Consider the following 25,299-nt stretch of genomic DNA (forward strand, 5'->3'; position numbering starts at 1 on the left):
GCTAGTATGACGAGAAAGCTGTCATAGAAGCTTGCTCTTTATTCTTCATTTAATGAGAATTTGCAAGTTTTTCTCCAGCTTAATAAAGAATTATCTTTAAATTTTCAAGAAAAGGGAGACTATCACTTTAGTGCTAAAGTGCTGGCTAATTACTGAAAATGGCTAATGAGAGTTCACAATTATAATACAGCAAGCTTTAGCTTATACTAGATAAATAACTTGGTACAATATGCCATTTGAGACTTATAGTTGTTTTTTTTTCCAAAATTAGTATTGCTGTCTTGAAAATATGTACTGTGCTTAGGTTAGTCTTTAGGTTTTACGTCAGGTTTTTTTGTTTTTAATCTAGTGTGCTAATGCTAGTCATAAGGAGACAAATAAAGCAATAATGGTCTTGAGAAAAATTGGGAAATTTCTTGAGGAAATTTCAATCCATTTTATAAAAGTGCAATTTTTTGGAAAACAGTGCACCATAAAAATTCTTCCAATATCTTACAGCCTCCACCAAAAAGATATTTATTAAAGATTTCCCGGATCTTTATCAGTACTCCTCCTTAATTGTTGTTATAAGTACTCTGAATTTCAGTGATCATGTTTTGCAATTACATTTATTCATGTGGATATTTGGTTACTTTCTTTTTCTCTCACGGACTTCAATATTTCACGAGTGTGAAGACAAGGTCTGATTTGCTCACCATTCTATTCCCAGACACACAGAATTGTGCCTACTGCTGTAAAGTGTTCAATAAATACTTGCACATTTATGGGTCAAGCACACTGTTGCAATGAGTCAAACTTATCCAGTGGAAAGTATTATGGATTTAGTGATTAGCGGATAAATTTCAGGACCACTACTAATTTTCCTTGGATTACCTGAAACAGCGAGAGGATTTCCTCATCTGTAAAAATCGGCCTATTTCTACCTGTCGCCACCTCACCGAGATGTTGCTAGGATCACGTGGCAGAGAGCATTTATTTGCTCAGCGTGAGGAGGATGTGTTACAGACGTCGGTCTGGCCCAGGACTCTGCGGGCAGCTACTGGGGCACGTCCACGTCACCCCATTACATAAAGGGGCCCGCCCGTCCGGAGTCCTCTGAAATCCCTGACCCCGAGTCACCGGCCACCGCCCCGAGAACGCCATAGGATGCCCTGAAGCTAAAAGATGCCCGCCCAAAGATAGCGGCCGGCTGCAGCAAGCTTCTGAAACAGCTGCGGCTCTAGGGGTTGAGACCGGAAACCCCACCACACCCGCCCGCCGTTAGCCAGCTCCCCGGTCGGTTTGAACTTGACCCTGTTTTGCCGTTGCTAGGAGACCCGGCTCCGGCGCGCCCCCCACTGGCCCGCGTCCGGGCGAGCACGGGAAGGGGGCGGGGCCCCGGCAGGCGCCGGGGGCGGTCGGCAGAGCACCGTTAGGGCTGCCCGGCGCCGGGTCAGCGCCCCTGGAAGCGGCGTCTCGTCCCCTGCCACCGCCCAGGCCTCGCTGGCGCCCTCCCGCTGGCACCAAGGCACTCCCGAGTGGCAGAGAGCCACGCTGGATCCGGACGAGGGAAGGACATTTAGTCAGGTGAGCCGCCGCGGGACGGGCAACTGATGTGGCCACGCCCTGCTGAGGGAGACCTGCCGGCCGGGTGCGGAGGGAAACAGACGAGGGATCGTGCTGCGAGGACGGCGGGCCTTCCCCGGCGGGTGCACCAGGTCGGGATCACTCAAGGCTGGGGACCCGCGCGGCCGTAGCCAGGACACTCCGGCCAGAGGAGGAGTTAACATGCCGGCGGTGACCGCGGGCCTCGGATGTGAGCACCTCGGCGCGGCGTCCTTGGGCTGCGCTGCAGGTGCGCCCGGGCGGGCGGAGCGAGCGGGGCGGCGGGGACCTCGCTGGCCGGCGAGTCTCCCTTTCCCCTACAGGGGTCGCTCGGCTCCCTCTGCAGGCGCCTTGTTTTCTAACTCGAGGGCAACAGGTGGTGCTTTTGGTCTGAGGGAGAGCCCGACTTCGCCGCGCTTGGAGCGGCAGTTACTCTCACCAATTAGGGCGCGGGGCCTGGCGTGGCGTGGACGCGCTGACTCAGGTGACCAATGGGATTCGGGCTCGGGGGTGGGCCGTGGGGGGTGGGCGTGGTTCGAGTCTGGAACCAAGGTTTCTAGTGCTGCAACCGCCAGAGCTTCCTGGAGAGCTTAGCTGAGCGGGCGTGGGGTGCTCGTCCGCCCCAGTGTCAAGAAGCCTACCAATGCTTTCTCATTTGGACCCACGCTCCAATTCAGGAGGTGAGAACGTTGTATTTTGGGAGGGGGTGGCGGGCGTAAGATAATAGTGACCTTGGGTATGCTGTTAAGCTTGTGGAATTAGATCCTGAAGATCAGATTATGTGTTAAAATTTTCTGCCAAAAAAAGGCATTTACGTGGTTACTGCGACTTGGACCAGTTGCTGGTAGATTGTCTCCATATGAGGTCTCTGAGATCTAGGGACCCAGAGGAGTAAAGTACATATTACTGTAATTTCAGTGAATGTTAAAGAATTTGAGTGGCAGTGCTTATTCTGTCGTTCGCCTCGGTTTGCCTATGATTCTTATCTCATTTGGTTTGTTTACTGAGGCAACTTTTATTTATCAAGTTCCTCGTGTCGCTTATTTTATCAGGAAGAGAGAACAGTTGTACATTATTTCACAAGAATAACATTCATTTTCCCCCTCAGCAGTCTGGTAGCTGGATCTCCTGGGAAGAGAAGTTCTTAAAAGAGTAAGAAGAAAGCATTTTTCAATTTGGAACACTTCTCTGCAACTGGAAATGGGGAATGGACTGTCAGACCAGACTTCTATCCTGTCCAGCCTGCCTTCATTTCAGTCCTTTCACATTGTCATCCTGGGCTTGGACTGTGCTGGAAAGACAACCGTGTTATACAGGCTGCAGTTCAATGAATTTGTAAATACCGTGCCTACCAAAGGGTTTAACACGGAAAAAATTAAGGTAACCTTGGGAAATTCTAAAACAGTCACTTTCCACTTCTGGGATGTAGGTGGTCAGGAGAAGTTAAGGCCACTGTGGAAGTCATACACCAGATGCACAGATGGCATTGTGTTTGTCGTGGACTCTGTTGATGTTGAAAGGATGGAAGAAGCTAAAACTGAACTTCATAAAATAACAAGGATATCAGAAAATCAAGGGGTCCCTGTGCTTATAGTTGCTAACAAACAAGACCTGAGGAACTCACTGTCTCTCTCAGAAATTGAGAAATTGTTAGCAATGGGTGAACTGAGCTCATCAACGCCCTGGCATTTGCAGCCCACCTGTGCGATCATAGGCGATGGACTGAAGGAAGGACTTGAGAAACTACATGATATGATAATTAAAAGAAGAAAAATGTTGCGGCAACAGAAAAAGAAAAGATGAATGGTGATACCGTTTATATCTGTGTGGAGTAGGTTTTCTCTGGTCTGATTTTGTCAAGTGGAAGAGTGTCTTCAGCCTGGTTTGCCTGCCTGCCTTCCTGGATGCTGTTAAAGCTTTGTTTTGTTGAACAATCAGATGTCCAACTCTGTTGCCTTTTGGAAGATGAGTAAATGCAGTGCTTCTTCAAATGGTCTCTCTCCCTACCCCACGAATCTTCTGGTACTGCCCTTTGGGGAAGAAAAGCAAGGATAGAAAATTGACCAGAAAACAGTTGGGGAAAGTTGACCTGAAGTTAGTGAAATAAAACTTTGAAGATTGTCTGCCTGGTGTTTTGTGCTTACATCTTTGTGGGTCGGGGGAAGCCTTTGCAAAGAAATTGTATGCAAGGCTTTGTATGTTAAGATAAAGTGCTAATGAAAGGAAATGTTAAAGTAGATTGTTATATATACAGTTATATTGATCACATTGGTCCAACCAGTCAGGGACAAGGAGGAAGTGTTGGTTTCTTAAGATTTGGCCAAATGAATCTTGACATTTTCTGGAATTAAATACTGTAATGCTATATGTTAATTCTAGACGATGTTTAAGTTGGTCTGACTTCAAATAATAAAAAGGTGTTTAGGGCATATTCAAGTGCATGGGTTAGCTTTTCTGACAAAGCATGTTTTGGTGTATAGTCTTTTACTTTTTAGAAACAGCTATGCATCTTTTTACACGGTCAGGTTTTAAACACCTTTTGGGGGGCTTAGGGCTGTGGAAATATTTTGTTGTCAGAATTACTTTCAGTTGAAGAACCTAAAGTAACTCTTTCATATAGTAGATTTGGGCATGTAGACTAATCTTAAATGCATAAGCTTTGATATGTATATGGATTTATGAAGAAAGCAATTGATGAATTCAGTCAAGAGGATGTAATTACAATACCTGGTCTCTAAAGTATTCCAGTTGTAAATTATTTGTTCTATTTGCTGGCTAAACACAGATGTGGTTTTTCATATATTTTTGTAGTGTTTTGAGAAGAGCAGCTTTATAAACACCACCTAATGCACTGTGCAGTGAAAATGTAAGCGATATCCTTATGTGCTCTGAGCTTTAATTTTTTTGTTTACAAACTGAACAGTGTTATGCAGGCAGTCTAGTCTTTATTATAAGGTAGAGAGAAATGATACAGTACTGCAGATAAGAATTACGATTATAGAAAATGAAGGGGAAAGTAGGAAAGCTGTGTTCTGTGAAAATTCACTAGCGCTGTTTATGTTGGACTCCAAAAAATGCTCTAAATTAAAAGGAGGGCAAACCTTTACCTAATTCTTATCTGCAAGTGAAGACTTGCTTCCCGTGATGACATGTTAGCAAATCAACATGATTTCTGTGTGTTAAAGCCAACACCTATTTGTTTTGAAGATAACCAAAAGAAATGCACTTTGCTAGCAGGGTTTGGTTTTGGGTTGGTTTTTTGTTGTTGTTACTTTTGCTTTTTTTTTAAAAAATGGAGTTTTTGGAAACTTGGTTTTTGTTACACACAAAATGAAGTAGCTTCTTGTGGAGCCTTCACGTGTTAAGTGTATTAATACCTGCACTAGTGACAGTCACTTAGAATGTTTATATTTATAGAAATGTGGATAATAACTACCAATAAACTACATGAGGCAATAGGAGAAGTGTTTGGCTTTGAGTTGTAATGTATATATTTACACTTTTGATATTTACTCATTAGTAGTTGAAAACAACCTTGAAAGCTGGGTTACATGGTCCTATAGTCATGTGACACAGGCGCTAGGAAGTGGTTTTCCTGGAGAGCCTTTTTTATTACCCTCACTCTGAGATCATGATGTATGCTCTATACATCACTAGATCTAGGATGGATTAGTAAAGCTTGCTGAGAAGAAATCTGAATCAATTTAGGTTTTCAGCCTTCCTGTACGTAGTTCTGTGTAAAACAGTAAAATTATCTCTTGAGGGTTTAGGTGTTAGTCTTACTTTGCAAGAACTTGATAAGCAAATCTACAGTATCTAAGAATTTCATATTTAGTGAACAATAAGAAAAGAAAATGGTGTGGACACTGTACTAGTTTTTATTTATAAAACACATTTTCAACTAGAAAACTCATACAATTTTCCAGTTTGCTAAGTTCAGTTTCTTCACCACCTATTTTAGCTGTTGATAGTATAGGATAGGATAAAAAGGAGTCTTGAAATAAACCCTGAGGATTTTCGACAGTACTTTTATATCTATTTTTTTTATTATTAAGGTACACCTTTTCTAAAGTATGTTTCTAAAGTATTTCGTTGTATTTGAATTTATTTGATTTAATACCAAATATTAAGAACTGCAGTGGCTAAATCTAAATTGCTATCAAAAATGTTTTTTTAAAAAAGATTTTGATACTTAGACTTAATTTTAAATGTCCATAGTTGCTCTAAATTAGATTATAAACATTTAGAAAAGAAAAAGTTATATGCTTAAATAGCCAGCAAAGATTACTAAGAAGTAATCATGGAAAAATACATTAGAAGCCAAAGATGAAGTTATTAGTATAAATATATATATGTACGTATAGAAGGATGATGGATTCTGAAAAGAGGGAAAGAGGGGATGTGAAATGTTTTTGTCTGTACAAGGCATTTGACACTTAAAGAATGTTTGATTAATTATTCATGTTGACCTGGAAAGAGGTCTTTAGAAGGTAGAGTGTTGCAGGGTTCTATTTAGTAGAATTTCATCAATGATGTAAGCAAAATGGTTTCTTCAGTAATAACAAAGATGCAAAAGAATGTTTCTTTAAACTTTTGATGATGTAACAGTCAATATTTAGTTAAAAGAACTTGGAATCTTGAGTATACCATCATTTGAGGTTGGAATTTTGCATTTAGGGTTTAAATTTAGCAGAACATCCTGTGGGAGAAGTGATGTTTGTGCAACATTTAGTGACTATTCTAAATAGTCACTGAATTATACATCTAAAAATAACTGAATAGAAAATTTTATGTGTATTTTACCACAGTAGGACTTCAGCAGAATATTAAATACGACACTTAGTTTCAAAGAATCAGCTTGAATAGAGTGAGAGCAAGGTGATTTAGATACCAGATTCAGTTACAAATTACATGAGAGACAGGGATGTTTAAAGCTTAACATGAACCAATGTACCATGTAAAACTAATCATAAAGTTCGTATTAAAATACGTGACAACCAGAGATGATAGTCTCAACACACCACAGCTGAAGCGTGTGTCAGGTTCTATGACTGTAAGATAGAAATGTAAGAATACCTATCTGGGAGACTCGTTTAGGGGGATGTTAGGTGTACTGTTTCTAAAAACAGCATACGAGATTTGAGGTTAGATGGGCGTTCAAGTCCTGGCTGGAGAGGCTGTTACCCAGGGGACCTTCTGGCAAGTTCTTTGAAACTTCTTATGGTGTGAATTTCTTCCTGGTAAAATAAAGATAACTGCGTAGAATTTGGAGAAGATTGAATGAAACAATATGAATTATTTAGCACATTACCACCAAGCATTTGGTAAGAACTCAATAAGTAAGTATCACATCCTACACCTTTTTATCTATCCACATGCATGTAAACAAAAGAGAGCTTTGCTTGTGAACTGTGATAAATATCTTAAGTTCAGCCTCCTAAAACATGGGTGGTTGAGGAGAGATGCTGAAGTTGATTCATTTCAATGATGCTCTAGTTTTAAAATAAATCTTTTAACTTTTTATGATGACAAATTTCAAGCTTATGCAAAAGTAGAATACATAATGAACACACAGGTATCTCTCAAGGATTACTTTCAGCAATGATCAACTTTTGGTCAGTCTCATTTTGTCTGTTTTCCCATCTTTCTCTGTCCCCTTTCTTCTTTCCCTACCCCTGTATTATTTTGAAGTGAGTCCTAGAAATTTTATTTATAAATATTTTGGTATGTGTCTCTAAAAGATAAGCACCCTTAAAAAAGAAAAAACAACACAATCTCAATATCATTGCATGTTAAAAAAAAAAAAAAAGCTAATACTACTACTTCAGAGTAATCAGATATCTATTCAGTGTTTATATTTCCCGGATGAAAATTTATACAAGTTTTTTGCAATCAAGATTCAATCAGTAATTGTACATGTAGTGTGATTGGTTGATATGTCTGTATACATCCTTTCTCTTGTTCCTGTCCCCCCAAACCCCATTCTTCCTCTCTTCCTCCCTCTCCCTGTCTCCTTATTCTTTCTGTCCCTTCCCTCCCCCTCCCCCACATTGCAATTTTATTTTTGTATAGTTTCCCACACTCGAGATCTTGCTGAATGCGTCTCCCTTTTGGTGTTTAACATGTTCTTTGTATGGACTCTCACTTTTCTTTGTTTCCCCAAGACCACTTTAAAGGTAATATTTTATACTTTGACCCATAGGTAGCATGTCTGTCCCTTTTTGTGCTGGTAGTGGTCATTGATGGAAATTGTCTTAAACAACTATATCTAATGATATAGTGATGACAGAAAGAATTTGTATCTACACTATCCATTGTGGTAGCCCCTAGCCTCATGTGGTTATTGAATGTTTGAAGTGTGGCTGGTGTGATTGAGGAACATAATTTTTTTGTTTTTTAGGATTTTTTTTATATGGACCATTTTTAGTCTTTATTGAATTTGTTACAGTATTGTTTCTGTTTTATGTTTTGGTTTCTTGGCTGCAAGGCATGGGGGATCTTAGCTTCCTGACCAGGGATCAAATCTGCGCCCCCTGCATTGGAAGGCAAAGTTTTAACCACGGGACTGCCAGGAAAGTTCTATAATTTTAAATTTTATTAAATAGCCCACAGATGAATGTGGCTATTGCGTTGGACAGGACTGGCTGATAAGAAACTTTCTCCCAGCGATGACTTGCTTATCCTGAAGTTTAGTTCTTACAGGAAAGGCAAGGTGTGCGCACCAATGCTCAGTCCTGTGCAACCCCATGGACTGACTGTAGCTCACCAGGCTCCTCTCTCAGTGGGATTTCTCTGGCAAGAACACTGGAGTGGGTTGCCATTTCCTTCCTCAAGGGATCTTGACCCAGGAATTGAACCCACAGCTCCTCAACTGGCCGGTAGATTCTTTACCACTGCACCACCTGGGAGGCCCTTGAATATAATTATAACTTTACCCATTTGAACTTGATGTATTTCAACCCTCCGTAGTTATTATCCCTGTTTATGCTTTAATTGTCCTGTCTTCGGAGAACTGAGTCCTTTGACTTAACTCTGGTAATCTTTAATAATTTCTTTACTTTTTGGTTTTACAAGAAATTTCTGCCTTATGGTTTTTCTAAAATTCCTTGTTTCTTTTAGTGGGAAAAAGTAGAGTGAGTCCTCTGTATACCCCACTGGGTTTGCATCATTTCTAGGCCTTTTCAGTGAATGGAATAGGACTTTTTTTTGTTGTTCAAAAAAGATATATCATTAATTCACATTGATAATTTCTGTTCCAAGCTTGAAATTCAAAATGGTAGCATCTTTACCTAATCTCAGTCATACTGCTTATTACCTCTTTTCACTTATGTCCCAAATCCTAGTTACCAGTGATACATGCTTATTTCTTTCCTTTATTCCACTCTAATCTCATTATGTTTTCAAAATAATAACAATACTAACACAATACAATTACTGTAAGTGGTTTAGCAATAGTTGTAGTTTCTTTTGTCCTTAGGTTACTAGGGAGCTATAGTAAAAAAAAATTTTTTTCATGTTTGGCTACCACCAGCTGGTACATGTGTAGGTACATTTGTTTCACAAAATCTTTTATTTGCTTTTAGAAATGTTGACTCTGGCTTACTTCATATATACAATTATTCCAATATATCTGATATAACTGGGAATTCCTTGGCAATCCAGTGGTTAGAACTCCACATTTTAATTGCCAAGAACAAGGGTTCAATCCCTGATTAGGGAATTAAGATCTCACAAGCCACCTGGCACAGCCAAAAAAAAAAAAAAAAACACTTGGAATTAAAAATAATTTACATACCATAATTTGGAAGCCTCTCTTATAAATTAAACAACATGAATATTTTCCTCATTCAAGAAAAATGCTTTTCTAGGCAATTTTTATTTTTCAGTTTTAGATTGAGACCTATACTTTGCAGAATTGTATGGTGAAAATTGAAGATCTTGTAGTTTGCATTGGGAAACATCTGATATAAAATGGTCTCTGGTTGTAAAAGAACTCTTACCTTCCTATTGCAGCTCTATGTAATGTCAGCAAGAATATGAATAGTCATTATTTTTTTTTCTTTTTAATGTAGAAACTGAATAACTGAGTAGCAAGTGTTTAGAAACTGTAGGCTTCCAGTGGACTGGTGTATATTTAAATATTAAAATGAGAACTGCTTGTTTCCCTTAACCTATTAGTTCAGTTCAGTTCAGTTCAGTCGCTGAGTTGTCTCCAACTCTTTGCGACTCCATGGACTGACTGCATGACAGGCCTCCATGTCCATCACCAACTCCCGGAGTTTACTCAAGCTCATGTCCATTGAGTTGGTGATGCCATTCAAGCATCTCATTTTCTGTTGTCTCCTTCTCCCACCCTCAGTCTTTCCCAGCATCAGGGTTTTTTCCAATGAGTCAGCTCTTCACATGATGTGGCCAAAGTACTGGAGTTTCAGCTTTAGCATCAGTCCTTCCAAAGAACACCCAGGACCAATCTCCTTTAGGATGGACTGGTTGGATCTCCTTGCAGTCCAAGGGACTCTCAAGAGTCTTCTCCAGCACCACAGTTCTAAAGCATCAATTCTTTGGTGCTCAGCTTTTTTTATAGTCCAAATCTCACATCCATACATGACTACTGGGAAAACCATAGCCTTGACTAGATGGACCTTTGTTGGCAAAGTAATGTCTCTGCATTTTAATATGCTGTCTAGGTTGGTCATAACTTTCCTTCCAAGAAGTAAGCGTCCTTTAATTTCATGGCTGCAATCACCATCTGCAGTGATTTTGGAGCTCAGAAAAATAAAGTCAGCCACTGTTTCCACTGTTTCCCCATCTATCTGCCATGAAGTGATGGGACCGGATGCCATGATCTTAGTTTTTTGAATGTTTAGCTTTAAGCTAACTTTTTCACTCTCTTCTTTTCTTTCACTTTCATCAAGAGGCTCTTTAGTTCCTCTTCACTTTCTGCCGTAAGAGTGGTGTCATCTGCATATCTGAGGTTATTGATATTTCTCCTGGCAGTCTTGATTCCAGCTTGTGCTTCCTCCAGCCTAGCATTTCTCATGATGTACTCTGCATATAAATAATAAGCAGGGTGACAATATACAGCCTTGACGTACTCCCTTTCCTGTTTGGAACAAGTCTGTTGTTCCATGTCCAGTTCTAACTGTTGCTTCCTGACCTGTATACAGATTTCTCGAGAGGCAGGTCAGGTGATCTGGTATTTCCATCTCTCTTAGAATTTTCCACAGTTTGTTGTGATCCACACAGTCAAAGGCTTTGGCATCGTCAATAAAGCAGAAATAGATATTTTTCTGGAACTCATGCTTTTTTGATCCAACGGATGTTGGCAATTTGATCTCTGGTTCCTATGCCTCTTCTAAATCCAGTTTGAACATCCGGTAGTTCCCGGTTCACATACTATTGAAGCCTGGCTTGGAGAATTTTGAGCATTCCTTTACTAGCACGTGAGATGAGTGCAATTGTGTGGTAGTTTGGGCATTCTTTGGCATTGCCTCTCTTTGGGATTGGAATGAAAACTGACCTTTTCCAGTCCTGTGGCCTGAGTTTTCCGAATTTGCTGGCATATTGAGTGCAGCACTTTCACAGCATCATCTTTCAGGATTTGAAACAGCTCAACTGGAATTCCATCACCTCCACTAGCTTTGTTTGTAGTGATGCTTCCTAAGGCCCACTTGACTTCACCTTCCAGGATGTCTGGCTTTAGGTGAGTGATCACACCATCGTGATTATCTCGGTTGTGAAGATCTGTTTTGTGTATTCTTGCCATTTTTCTTAATATCTTCTGATTCTGTTATATCCATACTATTTCTGTTCTTTATTGAGCTGATCTTTTCATGAAATGTTCCCTTGATATCTCTGATTTTCTTGAAGAGATCTCTAGTCTTTCCCATTCTGTTGTTTTCCTCTATTTCTTTGCAGTGATAGCTGAGGAAGGCTTTCTTATCTCTCCTTGCTATTCTTTGGAACTCTGCATTCAGATGGATGTATCCTTCCTTTTCTCCTTTGCCTTTCACTTTTCTTCTTTTCACAGCTCTTTGTAAGGCCTCCTCAGACAACCATTTTGCTTTTTTGCATTTCTTTTTCTCTGGGATGGTCTTGATCCCTGCCTCCTGTACAATGTCACGAACCTCCATCCATAGTTCATCAGGCACTCTATCTATCAGATCTAGGCCCTTAAATCTATTTCTCACTTCCACTGTATACTTGTAAGGGATTTGATTTAGGTCATACCTGAAAGGTCTAGTGGTTTTCCCTACTTTCTTCCATTTAAGTCTGAATCTAGCAATAAGGAGTTCATGATGTGAATCACAGTCAGCTCCCAGTCTTGTTTTTGCTGACTGTATAGGGCTCCTTCATCTTTGACTGCAGAGAATATAATCAGTCTGATTTTGGTGTTGACCATCTGGTGATGTCCCTGTGTAGAGTCTTCTCTTGTGTTGTGGAAGTGGGTGTTTTCTATGACCAGTGCATTTTCTTGGCAAACTCTATTAGTCTTTTCCCTGCTTCATTCTGTACTCCAAGGCCAAATTTGCCTGTTACTCCAGGTATTTCTTGACTTCCTACTTTTGCATTCCAGTCCCCTATAATGAAAAGGACATCTTTTTGGATGTTAGTTCTAGAAGGTCTTGTAGGTCTTCATAGAAGCATTCAACCTCAGCTTCAACATTACTGGTTGGGGCATAGACTTGGATTAGGGTGATATTGAATGGTTTGCCCTTGAAACAAAGAGAGATCATTCTGTCTTTTTTGAGATTGCATCCAAGTCCTGCATTTAGTACTCTTTTGTCGACTATGATGGCTACTCCATTTCTTCTAAGGGATTCTAGCCCACAGTAGTAGATATAATGGTCGTCTGAGTTAAATTCACCCATTCCAGTCCATTTTAGTTCTCTGATTCCTAAAATGTTGATGTTCACTCTTGCCATCTCCTGTTTGGCCACTTCCAATTTGCCTTGGTTCATGGACCTAACATTCCAGGTTCCTATGCAATATTGCTCTTCACAGCATTGGACCTTGCTTCTATCACTAGTCATATCCACAGCTGGGTGTTGTGTTTGCTTTGGCTCCGTCTCTTCATTCTTTCTGGAGTCATTTCTCCATTGATCTCCAGTAGCATATTGGCACCTACCGACCTGGGGCGTTCATCTTTCAGTGTCCTGTCTTTTTGCCTTTTCATACTGTTCATGGGGTTCTCAAGGCAAGAATACTGAAGTGGTTTGCCATTCCCTTCTCCATCACTATCTGTAAATCTGTCATCTATCTATAGATGCCCTGAAATGGATCAAAGACAAAATGGAATTCCCTAGAATAACGTTTTTCCACACTGGACTTCAGATTGGCTTAAGGACCATTTTAATATCCCTAGAGTCCAGCTCAGACACTGTGAATCAGATCTCTTGGGGATGAAGCCAGTAATTTATATTCCAACTCTTCCTAGGTTTTTAACACACTTAGATCAGCCAGATTTGGAAACCATTGCTTTATTGGACATGACAGAGGGGTACTTCTTACAGTGGTGGGAATAAAAGAATCATAAGTAGGACTGGCCTAGGAGAGATTTACCTGGTTACCTTTGATCCTTTTTCTTCTATATGGTAAAATACTTTTCATTGCTTGACATTGATGTCTAACTAAGTAAACTGAGAAACTGTCTCACCCAGGAATGTTTTACACCAGATGACCTAGGGAAAATTAGAGAGCTCAGGGAAAAGGATTGAGTAATTTTCTTTCTTGTGAACTTGCATATACCTTATGCTAAGTGGCATAAAATGTTTTAGAAGTTCTTAGGGAGTTCTGCTCATCTCACAAAAGATAGAGACCGCTTAGAGATTTAGAGAAGTACTAAGAAGTACTAAGTATACTGTTGCTTTTCTGTAATCCTTTTAGGAATCTTGAGTTATCATGATCATAGCCAGTTATTTTGGGACTAACAGGTATGATAAGGAAATATCAAAGGCATATAATAGGAGCAATACCTGAAGAAAATGGGCCATGCCAAATGGATTATACTAAATCCTTTACACATGTGATTATTCAAATAAGTAAAGCACTTTCCTTCTTTCCTTTTGGTAGACAAAGATGGTCCTTGGTCAATCTGTCAACAGCTTTTCATGCTAAAAGATGGGTGCTTGTTTTAAATTTTACAGGGTGAGTTTAAATCATGGTCTTGACATTATATATCTGCTGTGTGCCTGAATGCAAGTTACTTCATTCAGCCTTCTCACCTTAACATGGTGATAATATCCTGTACTAGAAAGTAGGTCCACTAGGACAGGGAATTTATCCCTTGTTATATCCTTAGCCCTTGAAACACTCCATGGCACATGCATGTACTAAACACTCACATATGTACATAATTTACAGATGAATGAAGCTTAGTCAGAAATTAGTTAACAATATAAATATAAAATGTGAAAAGTGCTATGAAGGAAACAAAAAGCTGAGGAGTAGAAAACCTTGTGACTGACTTCCTTTTCATAAAGTACTTGAAGATTTTTCAGATCTATCTGAAGAGCTATGGGAAGACTAGAGGAAAAAGCATTTCAGGCAGAGGGAACAGTATATGCGAAGGACGTGACATGAAAAATCATTTAGTGTATTTGAGAACTGAGTGTAAACTAGTATGGTGAGAACTAGTGAGAAAAGAAAGAGTGGCCGGATGTGAAGCTGAAAGACCAGGAGAAGATATTTATCCACAATGCTTAGTTGCTCAGTTGTGTCTGACTCTTTGCAACCCTATGGACTATAACTTGCCAGGCTCCTCGGTCCATGGAATTCTCCAGGCAGAAATACTGGAGTGGACTGCCGTTCTCTTCTCCAGGGGATCCTCCTGACCCAGGGATCAAACCCAGGTCTCCTACGTCACATGCGAATTCTTTAACTGTTTGAGCCACCAGGGAAGCCCAAGTGATGTCTTGAATGAAGTACTTAGTTTGCTTTTATTTACTCTTTATGTACTTAATTGCAAATTACTGCTGCCTTTAAATCTACTATATTTTTGCATTTGTTTGACTATTTCTGTTTCCTTTTAATATCCTTTCCCTGCTTCTTTTCAAGCATTTTTATTACTTTCCCCTCTATGAACTTTGGTACAAATTCTTCTACTATTTTTTTGTGATTACCATAATTACCACATGCATCCTTGATTTACTGAAGCCTAAAATAAATTAGTACTTCTGCCAATTCCACTTCTTGGACAATACAAAAAATAAAACATTTCTTAAATTAAAAAGAAATTCTTCTTAACTTATTTTAAATTGGAATATAGCCGATTAACAATGTGTTGTTAGTTTCAGGTAAACAGTGAAGGGGACTCAGCCGTACATGCACATGTATCCATTCTCCCCCAAACTCCCCTACCCTCCAGGCTGCCGGGCAACAGTGACCAGAGTCCCATGTGCCATATAGTAGTTCCTTCTTGTTTAAAAGATAGAACACTCTTAACTATATTTACCCTCCTTGTGATATATGAGTTATTACTGTTGTATATTTTAGTTCTACAGCTTTGAGAACCTCCAAGTACCTATTTGTTGCATATTTTTTCTTTTTTGCTCTCCATTTTTTATTGCATCTCTTGAGATATAATTTGGGATCATTTTCCTTCTGCCTAAAGAACTTCCTTTAATATTTTCTCCAGTATGATCTGCTGTTAGCAAATCCATCCATTTTTGGTTTCTGATGATACTTATTTTGCTTTTGTTAAAGGACATTTTGATTGTGTGATAGAATTTTAGGTTAGCAGTTTTGGGTTTGAGTTTGTTTGGGTTTTTTTTGTTACTTTAAATCAAGTCATTCTATTGTCTTCTTGCTTCCATTGTTCTTGTTGGGAGGTTAGCTCTTAGTATAATTTTTGCTTTTTATTGAAAGTTGTATGTCTTATTCTCTGCATGCAAGTTTTTTGTTTGTTTGTTTAATTTTTGCAGTTTGACAGTGTGCCTAGGGAGGGTTTTCTTATATCTCTTTTGCTTGGGATTTGTTGAGCTTATTGAATATATGGCTGGAAGTGCCTGTCAGGTATTAATAACACCAACATTTGGTTATCTGGGAGGCTGTTTGTCTTCTGTTTTTTTAATCACGTTTTGTATTTAATTTAATACCTTTTATGTTTCTGGTTTTATTCTGACTGACTACCATACATTATAAATACAGTTTCAGTGTTTTTGCAGCTCCAAGAAAATTTACTTCTGTTACTGGCAGTTAACAGAATTTAGATTATCTTTCTGGGTTTCCTGTTCCTTTTGGGTCCCTCCTCCAAATCCTCAGTGTCTTTGTAACTCTCTGATCCTTTCAAATAGATTTAAAAACAAAAATTGTCTAGCTTTTCTAGTTTCTCTTAGCTGGAAGTTTGGTCTGAAGAGGAGTGAAAAATACTAATTTTATTATAGAAGCAATAGAAAAATACTACAGTTTTAAAAATTGACATAAATCTGATTCCTATTTTAAGATGATCTTAAGTTATTTCTTTTGTCATCTCTTCTCATAAAATGTCTTCTAAGGCGGCTTTTATCTCCATTTCCACTGTTCCCATTCTGATCTGAATTCTGTCTAGTTACTGGCTTCAAGTATTGCTTTAATCTCCCTTTCTTAGGCCCTGTGTGCCTCCACGTGCATGCTCAGTTGTGTCTGGCTCTTTGTGACCCCGTTGACTATAGCCACCAGGCTCCACTGTTCTTGGACTTCTCCAGGCAAGCATCCTGGAGTGGGTTGTCATTCCTGCTCCAGGGGATCTTCCCAACCCAAGAATCAAACCCACGTCTCTTGCGTCTCCTGTATTGGCAGGTAGATTCTTAGTCCCTGAAGCCCCTCTAACATAGTAATGTTAGGTTCTTTTTCCCAAGATCTTATTTCTTGTAGGCCTAGATTTGGGACTTAAAATTAGCTATGCAATCCTTTAAGTAAAGAGTTTCATTGTCACAGTTTATAGAGGAGCAAGTCAGCATGAAATGGTTAAGGAACTTGCTCAAGGTCACATGGTTTGGTGGAGCTGCATGTTGAATCTAGGCCTCTTGAATTTCAGAAAGTAGATCCATCGTTTTCTGTTATAGAGATGTATTCTAACAAGACTATATTTGTTATATGTGCACACCAGTATTTATATCCTGTTACTGCTACATATAAAACTTAATTCAATTATAAATGATAAAAAGTTAAAACTTTTATTATTATTCATGCTCACTGATGTCAAATTTGCTTGAGCTGAACTTGTTTTTCAGAGATGGTCCAAGATTTTTTTTTCAAAGATGTTTACCACTGGCCTATACAAGTGTTTAGAATGTTTTAGAATATGAATCCTGCTTACTTACACATGCACAGATTTAACATTATTTCACATACACATACAACCCATGCACACAGGTATGAGAAGTTTAAAGAGAACGTATAGAAGAAAGTTTTGTGCTTTATAATTCCTTATTTATCTAATCAACATTTTAAAAAAAGAATCAGAAAAATTTGTTTCCTGGGTTACGGATTCTATCTTTAATTTGGGATGTTTTTAGATACACTGAATGTTTAAATCACTTACTTCATACATGTATGTATGCCTACAAGACTGGGTATGGATTGGAGAGTGTGGAAAACAGAGATTTTTGTCACTTAAAAAGTAATAAAGTTGATGTTGATGTTGTACTCATTAATCCATGTCCTAATTACCTGACATTTACAGTTATTAAATTAAATTTTCAGTTTCATCTCAAATATATTTTGATTTTTGTTGTCATTTTAACTTAGCTAACACTTTTTGAACAATAGCTGGGTTGGCTTATATCCTAGAGTGACTATTCTGAATTCCCTGGGTTTAAAATGTTGTAATTTCTGACCCGATATAGACTGGAAAAAGCTGGACTAGACTAGTGGTGGTGATAACTTGTAAAGCTCTCTAACAGTTAGAGTGGTATGATATTATCATTAAGAACTTAGGTTCTGGACCCAAACTGCCTGCCTTCAAATTCTTGTTTGCCCACTTATCAGCTGTGCAACTTAGGATGTTACTTACCATTTCTAGGTCACAATATTTTCAACTATAAAGTGGAATAGCAATAATATGCCCTTTTGTAGTGTTATGAGGATTATAAGAATCATTCTGCGTTGGTATTTAGAATCTTGCCCTGCCCTTAGTAAGCATTCAGTTATTATTACTACTAGTTTACCAATAAAATTTTCTCCAAAGTGTCCCACTTATAATAGGATTTGCATAGAAGATCTCTGCAATCCCTGACTTTCTGTCAATTGATATAAATTTCAGAGATTCAATGGTTTAAATGAGCTATGGTTCTTTTCAATTTATATCTGCACCAATTCTATACATGGCAATCTGTATTCTATATAATAATAAATGTTTCTTTTAAACACAATTTTGGAAGAGGAAAGGGTAGATTTTGTCATAGAGAGTTAAAGAGATTTTTCAAGATTCAGCACTAAAATTGTACCTCCTGGCTACTGAGCAGAATGTTCAGGGAGCTCTGATTTAAAGGGAGAAGTGGCAGCTCCCCAAGTTTCTCCAGGTTCTGCTTTTATTGGGTTCCTCTGACCTCATTTGTAACTGAAAGTTAGGTGGACAGAGGGCTTCTGCTGCATCCTGAAAGTCACCAATATTTCTGGTTGATATGGGTTACCACTTTAATTACACAGCCTTGCTGAAATGTTAGTGGCCTGGGGTTGCACAGGTGTAGTGTCACACTCAGCTGGCCATGACCACAAACAGGATGCCATCATCATTCCTTTCAAACTACAGAGCAGTGATTTGGTAATGTGTGGACACCTGGGCTTGTACCTCCTTTAACCTGAAATAAAAAGGAGAGGAATAGCCTGAATCTAGTTTTGTCTTTGTGATGTCTGAACCATGACTTCCCATTCCTTCATAACAATGTATTTAGATATGTGCCTATGTATATGTAAATTTTTATTTTTTAGAACAACTCCTTGAGGAAACCATTACTTATGCTATATTATGTACAACAATGTGGGTGCTGGATGAATGTTAAGTACTAACAATAACAATACACACTGGTGATTCACAGGTGAGGTGTATGGGGAGTCACCCCTTACATTGTGTTCAGTGTTTAAACTTGGTTATGGAAATGTGTCAGATTATTTCTTATCTGAACTTGACTGTTGGGATATTCAATCACTGGAGTCCTAGTCAAAGAATAGGACTTTTACAACATTTTAATTTTTCACTTTTAATGTTGGAACAATTTCAAGCTGAGAGAAAATTTGCAAGAATAGTACAAAAACTTCTGTGTACCCTTTCCCCAGAGACTTTGTCCAAGATTGGCTGGTTGTCTCAATGCTGTTCATGGCAGGGGACGTAGTCTAGGATCAATTGTGGTACCTTATTGTCTCAGTTATTCTAGAGGAGTTCCTCCTTTTTTCCTTAACTTTCTCAAATGTGTCATTTTTGAAGATTTTAAGATCCGTTGTTATGAAGACATTATCCTCAACTTGTGTTTATCTACTCTTTCCTCATAATTATCTCCAGGTCATGCATTTTTTTGGATAAAATTTCACAGAAATATTGGTGTGCGATTTTCCTTGCATCTAATCGTGTGGCACATGGTACTGATTTTTTTCATTACTGATGATGTTAACTTTTTTCCTCTTTTGTATTTTTTCAATTATGAAAGCATGATAACACATTTAAAAGAGACTTGGAAAATACAGAACAAAGTTACATAGAGTACCACTAAATATTAGAATTATTTTTAAATTAGCTAAATTAAGAATTTTAGGTGGAGATTCAATACCGGACTCTCAAAAATTAATAGAGTGAATATACAGAAATGTCGAAGGAGACAGTAGAGCCCCAAAGCCACGAACCAACTCAACATAACTAAGATTTATACGATTTTCACAACAGTAGGATACAAGTACTATCCAAGACATATGCAGGGACATAAAACAAGATGCAAAAATTTCATTACAGCATCTGTTCTCTTAACTGGTGATGTTAACTTTGACCACTTGAATAAGATGGTATCTCTGAGGCTTCTCTACTGTAAAAGTATGAATTTTTTGACATTTTGGAATTAGTAATTATTTCGCAGAGAGAAATTTTTGAGACTGTAAAATCCTATTCCTCAGGCCAAACTCATCAGCTAGTTCTAGCATCCATTCCTATTTCTTGCCTAATTAGTTATTACTAAATTGGTTGAGAAACGGGAATTTTCTAATTCCTTCATTCCTTCAACACTGCTTAGTATCATAATTCTTCCAAATATTATCTATTCTTCAGTGGTTTTAAAGTCATTATTACTAAATTTCTTGTGTTATCAAATAAGGCCCATAATCTAGGATTTTTGTGCCTATCAGTTATATCATTATATATACTAAATGGATTTACAGAAAAATCACTTCAATCTATATTATTTCAGTGAAAAGATCCTTCATTACAAAACATATCTAGGGAGGTGGTGGTGGGGGATTCCGGATTGGGGGCCACATGTATACCCGGGCCATGTATGGCAAAAACCACCACAGTAAAGTAATTAGCCTCCAATTAAATAAGTTAATTTAATTTTTTTTTTAAAGGCTACTCTTGTGGCTCAGTGGTAAAGAATCTGCCTGCCAGCGCAGGAAAGTTGGGTTCAATCCCTGATCCAGGAAGATCCCACACGCCTTGGAGCAACTAAGCCTGTGCGCCACAACTGTTGAGCTTGTGCCCTAGAGCCCGAGGGCTGCCAACTACTGAGCCTATGAATTGCAACTACTGAAGTCCACAGTCCTAGAGCCCATGCTCCAGAGAAGCCACCACAGTGAGAAGCCAGCACATCACAACTAGAGCAGCCCCTGCTCCCCACAGCTAGGAAAAAGGCTGTGCGGCAATGAAGACCCAGCACAGAAAATAAAAATGAATAAATTTTTTTTAAAAAGTGTCTTTAAAACATATATTATTAATTAATCCTCTCAACAAACTAGAACTGTGGGTTGGTTTGATCATTCTCCAATTGAAAGTTATTGCTCCATGGCTTCCACAGAAGGAAGCTGAGGCCGCTGGAGAAACTGGTCCAGTTTTATGTGGTGCAAGTAGACTGCCCAGATGAATGAATCAGCACGCTTTCTGGCCCAGTCATCTTAGAGAGAAATACAACCTATGTTCCAATAACTGAGTCCAGTCTCCACTCAGTTGTGCCCAATTTTTGTGACCCTATGGACTAAGCACGCCAGGCTTCCCTGTCCTTTATCATATCCCAGAGCTTGCTCAAATCATGTTCATTGCGTTGGTGATGCCATCCAACCATTTCATCCTCTTTTGTCCCCTTCTCCTCCTGCCGTCAATCTTTCCCAGCATCAGGATCTTTTCCAATGAGTTGACTCTTTGCATCAGGGGGCCGAAGTATTGGAGCTTCAGCATCAGTCCTTCCAATGAATAATATTCAGGACTAATTTCCTTTAGGATTGACTGTTTGATCTCCTTTTTGTCCAAAGGGCTCTCAAGAGTCTTCTCCAACACCACAATTCAAAAGCATCAATTCTTTGGTGCTCAGGCTTCTTTATAATCCAGTTCTCACATCCATACATGACCACTGGAAAAACCATAGCCTTGACTAGACAGGCCGTTGTCAGCAAAGTAATGTCTCTGCTTTTTAATATGCTGTCTAGGTTGGTTATAGCTTTTCTTCCAAGGAGCAAGCATTTTTAAATTACATGGCTGCAGTCACCATCTGCAATGATTTTGGAGCCCAAGAAAATAAAGTCTGTCACTGTTTCCATTGTTTCCCCATTTATTTGCCAGGAAGTGATTGTACTGAATACCATGATCTTACTTTTTTTAACAGTGAGTTTTAAGCCAGCTTTTTCCACTCTCCTCTTTCACATTCATCAAGAGGCCCTTTAGTTCCTCTTCACTTTCTGCCATAAGTGTGGTGTCATCTGCATATCTGAGGTTATTAATATTTCTCCTGGCAACCTTGATTCCAGCTTGTGCTTCTTCCAGCCCGGCATTTCACATGATGTACTCTGCATATAAGTTAAATAAGCAGGGTGAAAATATACAACCTTGACGTACTCCTTTCCCAATTTGGAACCAGTCCATTGTTCCCTGTCTGGTTATAACTGTTGCTTCTTGACCGACATACAGGTTTCTCAAGAGGCAGGTAAGCTGTTCCAGTATTCCCATCTCTTTAAGAATTTTCCACAGTTTGTTGTGATCCACACAGTCAAAGACTTTGGCGTAGTCAATGAAGCAGAAATAGAGGTTTTTCTGGAACTCTTGCTTTTTCTATGATCCAGCGGATGTTGGCAATTTGATCTCTGGTTCCTCTGCCTTTTCTAAATCCAGCTTGAACATCTGGAAGTTGTCTATTCATGTACTGTTGAAACCTAGTTTGGAGGATTTTGAGCATTACCTTGCTAGCATGTGAAATGAGTGCCATTTTGTGCTAGTTTGAACAATCTTTGGCATTGCCCTTCTTTGGGATTGGAATGAAAAGTGAAATTTTCGAGTTCCTGGGGCCACCGCTGAGTTTTCCCAATTTGCTGGCATATTGAATGCAGCACTTTCACAGCATCATCTTTTAGGATTTGAAATAGCTCACCTGGAGTTCCATCACCTCCGCTAGCTTTGTTCATAGTGATCCTTCCTAAGGCCCACTTGACTTCACACTCAGGGATGTCTGGCTCTAGGGGAGTGGTCACACCATTGCGGTTATCTGGGTCATGAAGATCTTTTTTTGTATAGTTCTTCTGGGTATTCTTGCCACCTCTTCTTATTATCTTCTATTTGTTAAGTCTATACCATTTCTGTCCTTTATTATGCTCATCATTGCATGAAGTGTTCCCTTGGTATCTCTAATTTTCTTGAAGAGATCTCTAGTCTTTCCCATTCTATTGTTTTCTTCTGTTTCTTTGCATTGATCACTGAAGAAGGCTTTCTTATCTCTCCTTGCTATTCTTTGCAACTCTGCATTCAGATGGATTATCTTTACTTTTCTCCTTTGCCTTTGACTTCTCTTCTTTTCTCAGCTATTTATAAGGCCTCGACAGATAACCATTTTACCTTTTTGCATTTCTTTTTCTTGGGGATGATTTTGATCACTGCCTCCTGTAGAAGGCCACTAATCTTTTTCCATAGTTCTTCAGGTACTCTGTCTATCAAATCTGATCCCTTGAATCTACTTGTTATTTCTACTGTATAATCATAAGGGATTTGATTTGACAAGATTCTGACTTAGAAAGCCATTGTACCTTCTCAACACTTGTCTTTAAAAACCTGAGATGCTCAGTTTTCAAATAGAATCAACTTGCAATGAGAAAATGTTCTCTGACTTTATAAAACAGGCAATAGTAATATAATCAAAAACTCATTAAAGTTGTTTTTTCCCTGCATTACATTGACAACCTTTTGAATATTATACTATATTAAGCTTAGAAGTGAAAGTCACTTAGTTGTGTCCGACTCTTTGTGACCCCAGTGGACTGTAGTCCACCAGGCACCTCTGTCCATGGAATTCTCCAGCCAAGAGTACTGGAGTAGGTAGCCATTCCCTTCTCCAGGCATCTTCCTGGCCCAGGGATTGAATAAAAGTCTCCCACTTTGCAGGAAGATTCTTTACTGTCTGAGCCACCAGGGAAGCCCTCCCCCGCATAAAAAAAGTGTTAGTTGCTCAGGTGTGTCTGACTCTTTCAACCTCACAGAATGTAGCCTCTGTCCATGGCATTCTCCAGGCAAGATTACTAGAGTGGATAGCCGTTTGCTTCTCCAAGGGGATCTTCCTGACCCTCCCCCCATTATATATTTTATAATATAAAGATATTCCTTAAACTAAGTCCTAGTTTTACTTACAACTGCAATGGTCTCTCCTTATTTGACATGGAGTATTTGTACTGGAGCACATCTTGATAAGGATTCAAGCCTGTTGAAACTGGTTGAAACTCAGGGTGGAGTCTGCATGAGAGGCCCATATGGTTATATCTTGAACACAGTCCAGTGACACTCTCTTTATTACGAGTTCACAGAGTTCATAGGCAATTCATGTAAACTCAAAATGTCTTGAGTAGCCACGTCAAAGACTATTTACATCTTGGGGACACCTAAGCCTCAGTTTATGACTCACTTCTATATATTGAGAAGTTGCCATAGTCATCACTTTGGAATTTAGCATAGGTACAAGTAACTCTCATTACTTACTTGGGATTTGGATGATTTTAAAACCAGAAAGTCACTAAATCCAGCAGAATCACCATGTTCATTCTTTTAGAGCTTTCTTTGCATTCCCTTTGGTTTCACTCATAACTCTGGTAAAAAAGATAAATATCATATAAGTAGATAAAAATTTCTGAAAATCTGTTTTCACAGCCATCAAAGGAAGATATTCTTTTGAGATTTTCCTTCTGGACTGCTTTGTCAGAAGAATGCTCTGATAAAATGTTTTCACAAGTATTTTATCATGCATAATATTCAGCAAATCATAATACAAACTTTATTATACAGTCTCAGGAAACAGGTAATAAGTATTATTACTTTGTGTTCAGTGATAGAAACATTAAGGCTGACAATAACCAGTGATTTTAAAATAATGATTAAATTCCAGCTAAACTAGTCCTTGACAAGCATTTACTGAAAGTGCTTGAGGAAACAGCAGCAGTAATGACAGTGATGATAAAACATTGCAGGATAGACTTGCCTCTTTAATGCCCGTGACTCTTGAGCAATGGGTATAATTAACAAGCCATGGAGACCACTGTAGGAACATTCTGTGACATGGCTTAGGGAGACCTTTGTGCTCAGATATACTAGCTAATGGTATTTTGTAGTGATTTGGTAAATCATTGAATTCTATTGCTTTTTAAATATTTGAGGATGTATTTTTAAAAATATAAAGTCTGGTTTAGAGTTGAAGGGTTGTTTTTTTTTTTTTAACTCTCACAGTAACTTCCCAGCATGTCATCAGCTTCTGTGGAAGGTCTGGATTGTCTGTCTCTCGGCATGTGAGATGAAGCACCAACAGTAGAATTTTATTTTGAAATCCAGCGATGTCATAAATCTGCTGAAAGTATGTTCATCATTACTAAACTCTGTTGGTATAAATACTACACAACAAAATTATGACTTGTTAATCTTTTGTTAATTGAACTTATACAATACACAAATCAAGAAAGAATGTCTTATGCATTTCTTTCTGTTCACACATATCTAAAGTAAGTGTATTTTTAAATTATACTATCTGCAGTCATATCACTGTTATAGGTTTTTAAAAATATAAAGTTTGGGGGAAATAAAAGTTATTTGAAATATACAAGCTCACAATGACAGTAATATGACTGCCAAAGTGAATTATGAAAGTCTGCTAGCTGAGGATTTGTTGAAAATAAGTTTGTAAAATAGATTTTCAAGGAAAAAAAAATGTGAGGATAGGTTGAAAGTATTTCTTTTTAATAAAAGTTTCTATTGAATTAAAAATAACACAAGAAATAAGCCACTTCTTAGGACCTCTGAGATGGTGTACACACATAGGCATGCGTAAGGATGCTCCCAGCACAGAGATCCTCAGATGCTCTGGTTCATGGCATTTTTATTGTTGGCAATTTTTTTTTATGGTGAACCCTAGGACAAAAAAAAAAACAAAAAAAAAAACTAATGGTTCTATTATGTACTTAGACCCAAATTTAATAGTCATATTGTAGTAGTTGTCACATATGTAGTGTGTGACAGGTTTTGCTGTGCTTACCTCAAAATTGAAAAATATTTATGGCACTTCTGTGTGTTTACAGCACCCA

General features: G+C 38.6%; 1 protein-coding gene and 1 long non-coding RNA gene across 7 annotated transcripts; one reads left to right on the top strand and one right to left on the bottom strand.

The window, feature by feature from the left end:
- Positions 1-1,382: 1,382 nt before the first annotated feature.
- On the top strand, positions 1,383-5,045 carry ARL4A (ADP ribosylation factor like GTPase 4A). 6 transcript variants are annotated; one of them, XM_027968345.3, is made up of 2 exons: positions 1,383-1,566; positions 2,693-5,045. In XM_027968345.3, the coding sequence occupies exon 2, from the start codon at positions 2,785-2,787 to the stop codon at positions 3,385-3,387; it is 603 nt and encodes a 200-aa protein (XP_027824146.1). In that variant the 5' UTR covers positions 1,383-1,566; positions 2,693-2,784; the 3' UTR covers positions 3,388-5,045. The 6 variants fall into 6 exon arrangements, with proteins under 6 accessions (XP_027824146.1, XP_042104217.1, XP_042104218.1 ...); XM_042248283.2 differs by having other exon boundaries at positions 2,696-5,045; XM_042248284.2 differs by lacking the exon at positions 1,383-1,566 and adding an exon at positions 1,645-2,068 and having other exon boundaries at positions 2,696-5,045.
- Positions 3,400-23,809, bottom strand: LOC132659670 (uncharacterized). The gene is made up of 2 exons (XR_009600336.1): positions 23,711-23,809; positions 3,400-6,821 (listed from the first exon to the last, which is right to left on the bottom strand). It is a non-coding gene; the product is annotated as an uncharacterized LOC132659670 (long non-coding RNA).
- Between the last annotated feature and the right edge of the window lie 1,490 nt (positions 23,810-25,299).

Source organism: Ovis aries, chromosome 4 (genome assembly GCF_016772045.2).
Source record: "Ovis aries strain OAR_USU_Benz2616 breed Rambouillet chromosome 4, ARS-UI_Ramb_v3.0, whole genome shotgun sequence".
NCBI lineage: Eukaryota > Metazoa > Chordata > Mammalia > Artiodactyla > Bovidae > Ovis > Ovis aries.

What these genes read in the sequence shown, in the direction of transcription:
- ARL4A (XM_027968345.3), top strand. Translation starts at nt 2,785, where the DNA reads ATGGGGAATGGACTGTCAGACCAGACTTCTATCCTGTCCAGCCTGCCT.